We start from the raw sequence: 15,211 nt of genomic DNA on the forward strand, positions 1-15,211 counted from the left end.
GTAAAATTCTATATGCAGTCAGTAAAAAGGCTTTGCTTTGAGATGCTTAATTCAAAAATTTAAATAACATACAGAATATGTTCTCTTCAGCAGCAGAGAAACATCATAATAAATCTAAATTATTTCTCCAAGGAAAAGAAAAAATGTGTATAAAAGTAATCTTTGGTACAAAAAATAAGGGGACTTTCTCATATGTCTTCAAATCTGAACACAACAGAAAAACGTGTCTTTAAAAATGGATCGAAATGACCGCTGAGTGGTTCCATTTAGTGGGAATTGACAGTGGTAGCTGGAAAAACAATTGGGATGGTAATGGTTGTGTGACAGCAAGATACAACACAATAACAATTGATAAAATATTTGATGTTTCCCTCCACCCTCACAAATTTTTTTTCTAAGACAATTCAGTAAGATACATACTTTCAATTACTCATAACATCCTCAAAATCCTTTAAGGGCTCCCATAAGGATTGGAACCCAACCAACAGCAATAAGAAAAACAGCAACAAAAGCTGAAGTTATTGTACAAGATCAGAAAAGTCCTCTGACTGAAGGCATTTACTGATTTGTTTGATCTTGCAGGCTTCAGTCTCTCTACACAATTCTGATAATGATTCAAATCATGATCTTTTTCTGCCAAGGTCTGGTTTATTTGCTCAAGAAAATACTCCATCCATTGAGGATTTCTTCTGTGGGCTGTCTGACCACAGTGCAAGTCAGCAGTAATTACGCTATATTTTTCTTCTTTAATTCATGACGACTGTGTCACTGGAACCTGAGTATACACTACTGAGTATACATTCAAGCTCTGTTCTTAGTGAAAGTGGCACTTACTTGAACCCTTGCAGTCAAGATAGCTTAGTTATATAGCACTTTACAGGTATAATAGCTGGTTACGTACTTCTGATAAAATTATTTTTTTCCAATGGCTTAGTGGATATTGAAACATATCCTCACAGGGATTGCGTTGCCATTCCACAACACCTTTATGATGAAGTGTGTATTCTATTCTTCTTCTTTTTTCACATATGCTTTATTGCTGTACACATTTCCCTGTTGTTAATTTAAGTGCTCCTCTGTTATGTAATACATACAATGTTTTGAACTCTAATGGCATCCTGTGAGGACTGGCATTAGAAAAGTATCGATACTTCAGATCATCATAATAATGATACTTTACTGGTTTTCCATGTAAATCCTTTGGGAATGGCCAAAATCCGTATAGGTGAATTTCGTCACAAAACCTGGTGGCAAGCGTATACATGAGCAGACCAGTGCTGGGTCGTTTAATGTGGACCTTGTTTGTCAGCCAATAGCTGCAAAGAAGGAAAAAGTACATTAGGAAACCCTCACACAACTTCATGTGAATAAATCCTGCAAACTTATAAGGGAGGTAAGCAAGTTGTTAAACAGCTTTACTACACAAACCTGGATCATTGCTTTGTATTATTATATTATCTGTTAGTTATAGGCTGTGAATTGTTTCTACCATAGCCTAGACAGGGGATCAAGGGACACAAGCTTCATCAAAACAGAGTTAGCTTTGTGTTAAACAGGTTTACACTAACGTTGGAACTCTGAGTATACAACCAGACTGCTTTAAAGGCATTTAGCAGTGTAGCAGGAGAAACATTCCACCCACCGCTATCAGACAGGATTACAAAAATATGTCTTTAATTAAAGCTAAAAGTGTCTTAAAAGCATCAGATGCTGTACAACATTAAAAACAACCACCTCACTGAAACTGTCCTTTTCAATTCCACTCTTTGCCAAAAGCACAGGGCCTAAAGGGTGATGTTGTTGAATCACAGATACATACGCACGTGAAAGATAATTTTTTTTTTCCTTAACTGTACTTAGTTTCATTTTTGAAAGCTGAAGGACTCTGCAAACAGAAAGCAGTTCTAGGCTGAGCGATTGCTTCTCCATAGCCAACAGAGGCAATGACTCAGAATTTTGTTTGGCTGTTAAAAAAAAAGGATGGTAAAAAGCATATTTAAGGAGCAAATGCAATGGAGAATGGCTACATGTACAAAAGACAAATGTATTGCACATAATTTTTTCATTGTTTTAATGAACCTGGATTTTCAGACAGAGGTTTCTGAGATAAGACACTAAGTAGTTTGCTTCCTACCCTGAGAATCTGCAACTTCTTAAACAAAACAAGCCAAAGGAGAGACTTCAAATCCAGAAGATTTTAAAAAAAAATGTTTGCTTACAGAAAACTTACAGAAGACACTAATCTGACATCTTTTGGCACTTCATATCACAGATACAGTGAAACAGATTAAAAGGGAAAGCTAATGATTTAATTTTTGTAGAAGCTGGTATTTGTCTCTTCAGAAGTCAGTACTCACTCTAATCACATGCAATCAGCAATCTACATGAGTGTCTCTAGCCAACCAGCAACCAAATCTGATGCATCTGGTACTACAGGGCACAACTGCTATCATGCCAGCTGAATCTCACCCTTCCATGAATAGGATGATCATGGCAGAGAATGAAATTAATAGTAAACAGGTGGATCTAAGTATTTGAAAAGGACACTACATGTTCTTAGGAGTTTCTGTACAGGAATAAAGATGTAATGAGGAATAAGATATAATAAAGAGCCTCTCACAATTTCAGAATAAAAAATAAAATATTTTCTTCTGCTTGTCATATTCAGATATCTCACAAAAAGCAAGTTTATCTGTTTGGTTTCTCTTAAAAATGAAAAATATATCCAAACTCTGTACACAAAATATGGTACTTTGCAACTTGTGATCAAGTCTACTTCAAATGAAAAGAACATAAGTAATGCAATGAATGAAACAGTTAGAGGCATTCATCACACTAGTCTGAAGATTCCTATAGATCATTTGATATCCGCAAATCTCTGGCTCCCAACCTTTGCTTGAATTCATAAAAGTGGTTGTCTGGTGTTAGTAGCCTTTGTGATTTTGGTCATGAAATATATGTGTCATCACCTTAGTCAGTCAAGTAGCTACTCTAATACGAAACTTAGTTAAGGGTGACTTTAGAGATTCATTGATGCAGTAAATGTTTTAAATAATAAGCATTTTTGCACCTTCTTTCAGTTTCTGGAGTCTTGTTATATCTTCAGTTTTAAGCCTAAAGATACCCTTCTTAACTATTTATCTGGCATGCAATATGAGGGAAGCAACTTATCAGACATACAAAAGGTATTATATTTTTTCTCATAACCAATATTTAGATCTTCACCCATGACCTAACACTGCTAAGTCCAACTCTAAATCACGTCCCTGTCATGTCCCTGAGAACCACATCTATGCGGCTTTTAAACACCTCCAGCGATGGTGACTCAACCACTTCCATGAGCAGCCTGTTCCAATGCCTGACAACCCGTTCAATGAAGTCTTTCTTAATACCCAATCTAAACCTCCACTAGCACAACTTGAGGCTACTTCCTGTTGTCCTATCACTTGCTACTTGGGAAAAGAGACCAACATCCTCCCTGCTACAACCTTCATTTAAGTAGTTGTAAAAAGTGACTGGGACTCCCCTCAGCCTCTGTTTTTCCAGACTATTTTTTCTCCTGCATCCACTAGAAGGCAGAGATTCTCCTTTGCCCTCCTTTTGTTGCTCATGTACTCTTTTGTTGCCTTTTACAGCAGTAGTCAGATTCAGCTCTATTTGGGCCTTCGTCCTTCTACTTTTCTTCCTGCATAACTTCACAGCATCCTTGTATTCCTCTTGAATAACCTGGCCTTCTTCCAAAGGTTAAAAATTCTCCTTTTATACCTGAATTCTAGCCAAAGCTCTCTATTGAGCCAGGTCTTCTTCCCTGCTGGCTCGTCTTTCAGCACATGTGGACAGCCTGCTCCTGTGCCTCTAAGATTTCCTTCTTGAAGAGCTACCAGTCTTCCTGGACTCCTTTGTCCTTCAGGACTCTGTCAACCAGTGTGTAAAGAAGTCCAATGGGGATTTAATTACTACTTTAACACAAGCACTGTAGCATAAAAAATACGGACACAGTGGAGTTATTCAGCGGTAGGTCTAAAACAAACAGATAAAAGTGGAATTCATTGCAACAGGATGTTTTGGATGCCTACGACTAAAAAGATACAAATTGTTAAAGTTCACAAACACAGTGGTGCAGATGAAGTTCCTTCTCAAGGTTTTGCCCAGCTGTTACCATGGCAGCACACATCACAGAGTAAACGCTTGACCTTTCCTCTGTTTCTAACTTTCCTCCTAAGCCTCTGTGTTGGCCCCTGGCACTGCTAAGACCACAGGTTAGAGAGTGTACTAGCCACTTTCATGTTCTTGAACCCAGTGTCTGCTTTGTCTAGAAAGTGTTAGCTAAAGTAACTTCCTCAAACTTAATAAAGCCTTTGCTGGTGCTTTCATGTTTTCAGTGGGGTTAATCACAACAACTATATGAACAACCATTCAACTGACCCTCTTAATTTATGTAAATATGTTAATTAAAAATGCATTATTTGTCCTCTTCTTAATGACATATGCCATGGGCAGGGGGCTGCACACAAGTGATCTAGAGTGTGAAAGAATTAAAGTGTGAACAATAACACCGAGAGTGTGACAGCCAGAACAGAAACACTGATGAGTGTATTCTAAGATCTACTTTACAGTTTTCAATGTACAATATTTTGAAATAGGATACAAAAAACCCCAGTTAATTAAAAGGAACAATGCACTTTGTGGAGAGCTGAAACATGGCCCAAAATTCTAATTTGCTTTTCGACAAACTTACTTCACTACTTTAATGTTAATAGCTGTTTTTTTGTTTGGGGTTTTTTCCTTTACCCATTCATCTAATGCTGTCAAGCAAATTCAAATTCTTGCATACAAAGCAGATTTCAAGGATCACCTGAGTAGTTTCACTCTGCCTAGAAATCTTCCTTGGCAAGAGAAGAAAAAGACCAGTGGTGTCAACAGTGAACACAGTCATGTTACATTTCTTATATTGCCATAGCTCAACAAGAGCATGGCCAGCAGGCTGCCATTCAGTGCCAATGTCATTGCAGAGAATTTTAATGACTCTGAGCATAGTCTTCACTGGCTATGGGAAAATAATTAAGAATATATTAACGCTCACCTTTACCTGTCTTCAAATAAAATTATTCAGCTTCCCTGGTGTATGAGACTATTCTGCTAGATGTCCAAAATTCTAAATTTTGGAAAAATCCAAGCTGATTCCCATAAAAACTTATGCCTGTATACAAAACTGCTTGTACAAAATGTGTTTCAACTGATGCCAGATCACTGTCTTCAATTAGCCATGACACTTTGGTAAATGCTCTTTCATTTTCATGCTATTATGAGGCACACTGTATCTGTGAAATTGGTTAATGCCTATGTGCCCATATGGATAAAGCCATTCAAAACTCAGTAGAGTAAGTAGATTGGTGACTCTTTGTCAAAAAATAGCAACTTTCATAAAGATGCTATAAAATGTCATAATTCCTTGTTTTAAGGTGAGCCTCACTTGGTTTGTTACAGTAGCACATAGTAAACCCCCACAGAACTGACTTCAAGCAACAGGAGCGGCAAATCTTACAGGAAAAAAAAAAAAGAAATTAAAATGAACACAAATTTAAGCAATAAACAAAGCACATTTATTGCTGTCCAAGACCACACAATCTGGTTAATTTTGCATTAATCCACAGAAACAGTTGGAATACTTATCTATGCATATTTTTAAAAAGCAATTTAAATTATCTTGTAAAAGACTGTATGTGGGAAAGTTAATGATTTAACAGCTAGTTCACTGATGAAAATAGCTGCCATCAGTGTAAATAGTAATAATGCACTAACCTTTTCTAGAAGGTCCATAATGAACCAGGCTGTAAAGTAATATCTTACATTAAATTTCAATCTTTATGCTAAATGAAAGCAACAGGAGTGCAGATGCTAGCCTAGGCCTATGTATCTTTTCTTTTGCAAGTTACAGATAGCACTAAAATGAAATGTCTCCAAGTGCTTCTGTGAAAAGAGAACTGATGCAGCTTCCAAAACACTAAAACATGTCAAGTTAAGAATGTATGTCTTTTTTTCAAAAAAGACAGTAATGATGTGATTGAGGGTTATTTGATTCCCTGAGCAATATACTAATGATCACACTGTCTACACATTTCTCAGGTTTTAAGCTTTGGTCCTTTCAACATTCCCTTAGTAGCTTCCAAAAGCCAAGGTCACTTTTGTTATTTATTTTTGGTAGAAGAGCTTTTTTCCTGATTATAATTTGTCTTCTAGACAAGCTATTGACTGTCATGTGTGATTAGCCACACAATATTTTTTCAGTGGTGAGGGAAGGGGCATCTTCTCTTACTTTATTTTCATGGTTTTCTCACAATGCAAGTAACATTCATAACAACCTTTTGTTGACATCTGTGGGATACTTCAGTCTTCAGGCTGTGTTTAAATGCTCAGCATTTTCAAGGGAAAAACCTGAACCGAGCTCTTCACAGCTCCTTTTCACCTTCTCCTTTCTGAAAGTGTTCAAGCACTTAGATCACTTATTATTGTGACTTTTAAGACACAGCAATGACTCACTGCCACTTGTTACTTCTGTGAAAAGCCACAATCTCTATACCAGCCCACCAGTCAGTATTCCCTACTGCTCCAATAAGCATGCTGAGTTTGCCCAGACTGTTGTCTTTCTCCCTCTCTCAAAACACCTTGGAAACACTGATCTGCTGCTTAGGCAGTTAGAAATATTTTTTTTCCGTACATCACACTACAGGAGAGAACGGGAGAGTAGAGACTACTTACTTATGTAGCTAGTTAAAATCACAAAGAATATCCATAAATATGTTTTTTGAAGTAGTAGGTGCAGAAACTTTGACAGTAAACATGGTTAGTCCTGTATTGCATAGCATAGTTCCCCAGGGGTCAGCATTAGGTACAGCCCTATTCAATCTGTTCATCAATGACCTGGATGAAGAGACTGAGTGCACCCTCAGGCAGTTTGCTGATGATACCAAACTGGGAGGAAGGGCTGACAGACCAGAAGGCTGTGCTGCCATTCAGTGAGAACTTCTTTCTGTGCAGCTTAGGATATGACTGGCTTTCTGGGCTTCAGGCATAAATTGCCAACTCATATACAAAGATACGAAGATATGTTAATGTTTCCTTCAGGCTAACAAATTCTGACCTGCTCAAATAAACCTTTTTTTCTTTTTCCTTTTTCCAATTTCTGGCCGTAAACGAGAACCTACCACTGATAAAAAATAGAACTGCATCAATTTATTTTTGTTTTACGCCATCCTGTCATTATAAATGAATGCACTACCTTCACACTTAAAATATAAAAGTCCGTGTGTCAGTCTGTGAGTTCAAATCAACCTGTTTTTGATTAATATAGACAGAACCTGCATCAAGTACATTGTTTTGTATTACACATGGGTTATAAGCTGCAGCATTAATGGGCTTTTTTTACCCTTAACTTCCAACAAAGACTACCTTTTCATATATTTTATTCTTGCCCCATGGAACTCCTTAACACATGCATATATTAAGTGCTAAGATAAAATCGTAAAAAAATTACAGAGAACACTTGAACAGAGTGACCCTTAGGTGTAAAATTCACAATCAAAAAGCATCTATGAGAATTTATGAGGATTTGAAATGGAAGGTGTGAGATGTGTTTATACGGTTCATAAACAGCCAAATGTAAGAAAATACAAAATAAATGTCTGTAGCAAGGCAGAATAGCACTGATGAGAAAACAGCACAAAAGCAAAAGCACCTGACTAACTATGAAAAAAAACAGAACCGACAAGTTGAATAACAAATCCAAGCAACTATTTGCCATAATTTGATAGTCCTCCTTTTTCCTTTGTTTCATTCTTTCTGTGTGAATTCACAGAAGAGAAACTATTTTCCTACGTCTAGAGCTACAAAGCACAGCTACAAACTGACTGAGGGATGTTCCCATTAAAAACTTTTCTGTGACTTGTCAGTGTACTAATTTAGCAAGCTTTTTCTTTCTTCTCAGCTTTCATCCTGCTCCACATGCTAGCGCTGCAAAGGTCAGGTTAGAGCAAAAGGTGTAATCTCAGTTATATGGAAGTTCATAGGTGTATTGTGATTTGTTTCAGTAGGGCTTGGGTTTCATCCACATAATTTAACAGCAATATTTCCTCATTACACCTTTTCATTAATGCTATTCTCTCTGTTACACAAGTATCTCCCAATTTCCTACAACACATTTGGAAAGACATACCTGGTTGGAACGTCATAAACAATCTAGAAGACAGTTCAGCTGAGTCCCTTCTATGGTCTGCAGGTTTTTGTGAAAGTCCAAGCTTTCACTACTTGGCTGTCTTTTATGACCACAGAGGAAGGTGCAAAGCATGCAGGAAATATTTTCTGAGTTTGTTGACTGGAAGGATGCTCCTAGCATAGAGTTTTACAGAGCTACATAACAGCTAGTGATAATAGCAACAGTCCTCTGTCACTCATCATTGGAGACAGCAAGACATTCAGAGAATTTGAGTTAATGCTAATGCTCATGACCAGTGAATATGCCAAGCATAACAGGAGAAAGATGCTGTGCTGCTTTGCTTATGCAATTGTGCTAATGTGTTTCAATTAGAGCATGTCTCTGCTATTCCAGATGAACACACTTCTTCTGACCAGTGACTTCAAGTAGTGCTGAGCAGCGCAGTTTTCCTTTGTGATTAGACATACACTAGGGAATATGTAAACACCTCTAAACCCCTTTTAATGGGTTATCAAGTCAGACTTCTATACAAATCTTTAGAGACTAAAGATTAGAGCACCACTATGTCTCCATTCCCCAATCAACAGTTCAATACAAGCAAATAATGCTTACAGAAGTTAAGCATACTGATAGTGCCAACGGAATACTTTGGCAGGAAAAACAGATGTTGGATTACTATTCTGGAAAAGCACAATTGGCCCAGTCCTAACAAAACAGTTATAAAATTAAGAAAAAGAAAGCAAATTTATTTTAAGTAAATGGTGCTGACAATGCAGGTATGTTGAAGAGGGAGTCAATTGCTTTTTTTCCTCTCATATATATTGTAAATATTACTCATTTCCTTCTCTAAAAAGAGCATTGGCATAAGCTTGGATTAAACAGAAGTGATGAAGCAATGGGCTGCATGGAAGGAAGAGAAAAATGATAATTAGATTGGAGATGGCACAAGAATATTTTGTTGTAGAGAAGGATCTGCCTTTGCATTCACAACTGATTTTCTATTCAGTAAAAACAAGACTACCTACCAAACTCTTTCACACAGAGAAACATACATAGAGGCAGCGGAAATAAGGCAAAACAGAGCGTCAAATCATGGAAAAGTGACAGACAAAAGAAGTCTGTAGTGTATAGAAAAAAACACATTTCCTAACAGCAAATGAGAAGGCAGTCTTAGAAGACAGGTATTTTACTTCACTGGGATTTTCAAGTTTTTAGGACACTTATAGCCTAAGCTTATATTTTGATTGATAATTACACTGTCTCTGTTTCTGAAGCAGAACTCCCTCCTCCACTAAAGGAAAAGCTCTGCCTTGAGTGGTCACCACTGCTGAAAAACCTTCCTTTCCTCTTACTGCCTTACTGTTACTTACTGTTAGGCTAAAAGTCATAGTATACTGCCAGTGGCTTTACTAAGTTACCACCTGTCCTGTCCCACTTAGTGGGGTGATGGAGGAGTTAACTTTTGGATACTCTGTGTGGTAGCCTGGACTAACAATAGTTACTCAAGATGTTCAATTAAATACCGAATTTACTAAAAACCTCAGTGGAATTACAGTGAATAGTGGCTTGGCAAAAGTTTGTAACTAAATCATAAAACTTAGTAAGACTTCAACAAGAAAAATCAAAATGATATTACACTTAAGTGCCTAGAATAAAGCTAGAAGAAGAAAAAGGAAAAGAGAGATAGATTAAGATATCAGAAGAAAGCTAAGATTTCACCACTCTGAGATCAGTTGTTCCAGCAACGAATCTCAGGGGCATTGTGGTGCTATGAGTCCTCAAACTGACAGTACAATCAATCACTCCGCTGCCTCCCACTCTCCACCAGTGTCCCTAGTGAGAAAGTTTTATAACCCTGTCCATTGCCTTGCGAGATAGAAGAGGGTGTCTCACCTCCTCCCTCTGCTCACTCTTCATGCTAGTTAAGAAAATTGTTCCAGAAGTGAGTCAGTGGTTTCAGTGGTCCCAAAAGTGTCTAGAAGTGAGTAGTTTTGACTGCTAGGGGTAACTGGTCACTTGTGATTTCTCCTAGTGGTTGACTGTCCGCTAGATGACCCCTCCCCATTATCCATGCATGAAGCCTGAGGCCTTGGTAGGCCTCAAGGAAGAAACACTGTTAATTGCCTTTATCTCAAAAATGTATGCCTTTGTTTTGCAGAGGCCTTGAGGAAAAAGAGTTTCTGCCTTCACAGCACTTACGAATTTCCAAAGTTGCAAAAACCAGCTGTTTAATGCATAACATATAACATTAATAAATCCTTTGTTTTGCAAAGGATAGTGGGTATCTTGAAGGCTGTCACACCACCAGCCATGTAATTAGAAATTTAAAGCAAGATCTTCAGTCTGAAATCAAGCTACTCAACTTAAAGTCATCCCTGTTATAGAAATGGAGCGTGTTTACACATTGGCACATTTCCCACATATTTTGTACAGGAATCTTGCTTCACGTATTACAAACAAGTTTAGAGAAACTGAAAACAAAAAGAGCAAGACAGACTTCCTCTTCTCTTTCACCTCTGTTTCAGAGGATGATCATCAAAACAAAACAGCAACAGTGGCGTAGCAATCTCATGAGTTAAAACGAGGAGATTTCAGGAAAATTTTGCACTCTACAACAGCCTTTCTGCATTACCCTTTCCAGTGAGATGCCTAGTGTTCGCTAAATGGATTCAGTAGGAAAAGGATGGATGTTTGCTGCCACCAACATCAGAGAGCTGAGATTTCCAAATGCATGAGCCAAATCCTTGTCTACCCATATGCTCCCAAACCCATCCTTCTCGCTCCCAGAATTCATTCAATTCACCTTCTAACTGACTCCACAGCTGGCTAGGATCATCTCTAGGCATCTGCTCCCACCATGAAATGTCCCTGGGGTCTCAGAGAAAACCACAAACTACAATGAATCAGCTTCCCTGTGAAAACCCATGACAAACCCCTTGCAGGCAGCAGAAATCCAAATTGCCGTCAGTGGTCTACAGGTCAAGCCCTGTGTTTTATTTCCAGTGACAACTTAGAGCAATCTCTACAGCTGGCCACACTGCACCTTCCCCTCCACTGCATGGCCCACAACTATGCCTGTGAGGTTTCCTGCAGCCATGCAGCTTCCTAGCTGGTCACTGTTCACTGAGAGGACAACACACTGTGGCATTGAAGGAGGGGTTCCCTCCTTGATCCTGTTTTTATTGGTCCTCAAGGTTTCACTTCAGGGATTTTAAAATGACTGCTAGCTCTGCAAAAGAAGATAAAAAGAAACAATGAAACTATTTTCTGAAAGCTGCTTGTCATTCAGAGCTATGTTGCTCTGTTGCATCTTCTATATATATCTATCTATATATCTTCTCTGTCCCTTACAGGTTAAAGGTGAGAAAGGCCTTATCTGGGAAGTTCATGCCAAACATGTATCTTTCAAACAGTTTGCAAAGCCCACAGAGGGTTTTTACAGTCTGGAAGATAAGAAGATACTGCCCTCTTAGCCTTTCTGTATGTTTCATCTGCAGCTGAAGATTTTGATGTAAGCATAAGCTGTGCCACCTGTTGGTTTCAGTATGACTCTGATAAACGCACTACTTCCTCTTTGCCAACACTTCCGGTGAATGTGGCCACATTGATACTGAAATAGAAAAAATAAAAATAAAAATCCCCTCATGAGCCTCCAAAGTGTTCTGAAACCAGCAGTTGCACTTTTTCTCGGTAGGCGACATTTACAGGTCTTCTTTGCTTGCAAGTTGTAAGAAAATGATTACTCATTCTGGTTTGAAATTCCCCTGTATCCCACTGCTTACCAACAAAGTACAACTAAGTTAAAAATGAAAAGCAAGTTCTAGCAATAACTTTCTCTAGGTCAGCTTTCTTTGACTACTTCACTAAATATATGCTTAAAAAATGCAAATATGACTCTTGTGCTCACCAAACACAGAACTGAAAATGTAAATAAGTTGTCTCCACATTGCCCAGGAGGTATATCAACTCTTATAGCAATATAGAAATATTGTTTAAAAAAAAAAATGTGTTGGTTTTTGTGTTTGTTGGTGTTTTGTTTTGGTTTTGTTTTTTTTACATTTCAGAAGGAGCAGCTATTTCCTAATTTTTCATGTGGCCCATTAATTCACTTGTCAAAGACTGAAAGACAAATCTCAAAAGAGAACTTCAATATAGTAACCTTATAGTATTAAACTCATAACACACAATGTTAATCTCTTATACATACATGGAGATATCCTTATGTTTATGCAGCAGCATAAGGACAGCAGGACATGTAAGAACAGGATTCACAGGAACAAACTCTGCTGAAAGAGATGCATAAGAGAAAAAACATAGAGAGGCAGACACTTCAGTCTAGCCTGGGAAGGAAAATAGGACTGGTGGGAGATTTAAATCTCATTCCATCCAAAATGCAGGCACCTACCATCTAACTGTACCTTCTAACACCAAAGCAAAAGAATACAGACCCATCACCTGATGAATCCATTATTTTACAGCATCACAGAATGTTAGGGATTGGAAGGGACCTCAAAGGATCATCTAGTCCAATCCCCCTGCGGGAGCAGGAACACCTAGATGAGGTTACACAGGAAGGTGTCCAGGTGGGTTTTGAATGTCTCCAGAGTAGGAGAATCCACAACCTCCCTGGACAGCCTGTTCCAGTGCTCTGTCACCCTCACATTGAAGAAGTTTCTTCTCGTACTTAAGTGGAACCTCCTGTGTTCCAGATTGTACCCACTGCCCCTTGTCCTATCACTGGTTGTCACCAAGAAGTGCCTGGCTCCATCCTCGTGACACTCACCCTTTACATATTCATAAACATTAATGAGATCACCCCTCAGTCTCCTCTTCTCCAAGCTAAAGAGACCCAGCTCCCTCAGACTTTCCTCATAAGGGAGATGCTCCACTCTCTCAATCATCTTTGTGGCTCCACGCTGGACTCTCTCCAGCAATTCCCTGTCCTTCTTGAACTGAGGGGCCCAGAACTGGACACACTGTGGTCTCACTAGGGCAGAGTAGAGGGGGAGGAGAACCTCTTTTGACCTGCTAACCACCCCCCTTCTAATACATTCCAGGATGCCATTGGCCTTCCTGGCCACAAGGACACAGTGCTGGCTCATGGTCATCCTGCTGTCCACCAGGACCCCCAGGTCCCTCTCCCCTACACTGCTCTCTAACAGGTTGTTCCCCAACTTATACTGCAACCTGGGGTTGTTCCTGCCCAGATGCAAGACTCTACTCTTGCCCTTGTTATATTTCATTAAATTTTCCCCTGCCTAGCTCTCCAGCCTGTCCAGGTCTTGCTGGATGGCAGCACAGCCTTCTGGCATGTCAGCTACTCCTCCCAGTTTGGTGTTATTAGCAAACTTGCTGACAGTGCACTCCATTCCCTCATCCAAGTCATTGTTGAATATATTGAATAGTACTAGTCCCAGTACTAACCCTTGAGGGACTCCACTAGATACAGGCCTCCAACTGGACTCTATCCCAACTCTCTGGCTTCTTTCCTTCAGCCAGTTCACAGTCCACCTCACTACCTGATCATCCAGACCACACTTCCTCAGTTTAGCTTCCTTCAAAACATATTCTGTGCTTAAAACATCACCAGGCAAGACAGCACTGACCTCATCACCCAGCCTCTTTATCTCCCATGTGTCAGAAATACAGCAATGCTCACCCTTTTTCTCACTTTGTAACTTAAGTCTCTTAATTCTTTGATGAAAACTGCAACAGGCATCTCTGAAAAGCCTACACTTGGCTAATGTAGCAAATACAGCAATTTCATCCCTCGCATCACAGGCTGACAATGGCCAGCAGCCAAGCACCCACACAGCTGCTTTCTCACTCCCTGCTCCCTGCCTGGGGGAATGGGGGAGAGAACAGGAAGAGCAAGAGCAAGAAAACGGATAGATCAAGATAAAGACAGCTGACTAGGTGAATGAAAGAGTCGAGGAAAAAGGTAATCGCTTGCCACCACACAGAAACAGATCAAGGCCCACCTTGTCTCTCAGCAAAAGTCAACATAGAAAACCTCCACTCCTTCTCCTTCCGCTACCATAGTTTTAGTTCTTGCTGAGCATAATGTTATATGGTATTGCATCTCTCTTTAGTCAGTTCAGGTCAGCTGTTTTGCCTGTGTCGCTTCCCAGCTTTTTGCCCACTACCAGCCTACTCATTGGTAGGTGAGACAAGGAGAAGGCTTTGGAGCTCTGCAGTCACTGTTCAGCAACAGGCATAACACTGGCCTGTTACCAACACTGTTTTACCCACAAATCCAAAACACAGCACCTGTATTTTGGGACAGAGCTGTCATGAAGGAAGTTAACTCTATCCCAGCCAGACCCAGTACATCTTAGAAAGAGGAATGACCAGGAGCCTTTCTCCTATATGGTGGAGAAATACCCTAAACTTTGTGCTCTTTGTGTAAAAGGAAGAGACGGACTGATTTCCCACAAGGTGTGGATGTCGGAAAGGTAACCATTGGCCTTGGCATTTGATAACTTCAGACAAAATGCCCAAATGCTACTCAGTGCTTCTGAGTTGAAGCACTGAAATCTTTATCCGTATACAAACAAGAACCCAGAGACTTCAAATAAACCCATAAAAGCATTCTTGAAGAAACTCATGTGCACGAAAAAGTGAGGTTACAGAAGATACTACACCAAGTTGCTCCTTCCTATACTGATACCACTGTAAGGATTGTCCCAGTGTATTATTTCATTGAAGGACTGGGCTGTTTATTCATTTTCACAAGGAAGTCTATAACTTGATTTGGAGTATAAGATACAAGTATAAGGAGTATAAGGAAAACATCCGGTGGCATCTGTGCAGAAAGAAAAGCCATACTCTTTTCTTGGTACAGCTCTGCAAATGCCAATGTGGCAGCTAGAAGCATAATACTGAAGAATTACAAGAGGAACAATCTCAAGCATGTGCATCCATTTCTATCTTCTCTCTTTGGTTTGGGCTTCTTGTTTTGCCCCCATTGATGAAGCTCTCCTTTCCCTCAAAAAGTGA

The 15,211-nt window shown here is 39.3% G+C and overlaps 1 protein-coding gene across 3 annotated transcripts in view; it reads right to left on the minus strand.

The window, feature by feature from the left end:
• Positions 1–414: 414 nt before the first annotated feature.
• The window catches only part of ST8SIA4 (ST8 alpha-N-acetyl-neuraminide alpha-2,8-sialyltransferase 4), a 50,994-nt gene continuing 36,197 nt past the window's right edge, over positions 415–15,211 (minus strand). For all 3 annotated transcript variants that reach the window (XM_080362645.1, XM_080362644.1, XM_080362646.1), the window contains one exon: positions 415–1,316. In XM_080362645.1, coding sequence (XP_080218771.1) covers positions 1,034–1,316 — 283 coding nt within the window. In that variant the 3' untranslated portion in view covers positions 415–1,033. The remainder of the gene's footprint in view (positions 1,317–15,211) is intronic.

Source organism: Nesoenas mayeri (genome assembly GCF_963082525.1).
Source record: "Nesoenas mayeri genome assembly, chromosome: Z".
Taxonomy (NCBI): domain Eukaryota; kingdom Metazoa; phylum Chordata; class Aves; order Columbiformes; family Columbidae; genus Nesoenas; species Nesoenas mayeri.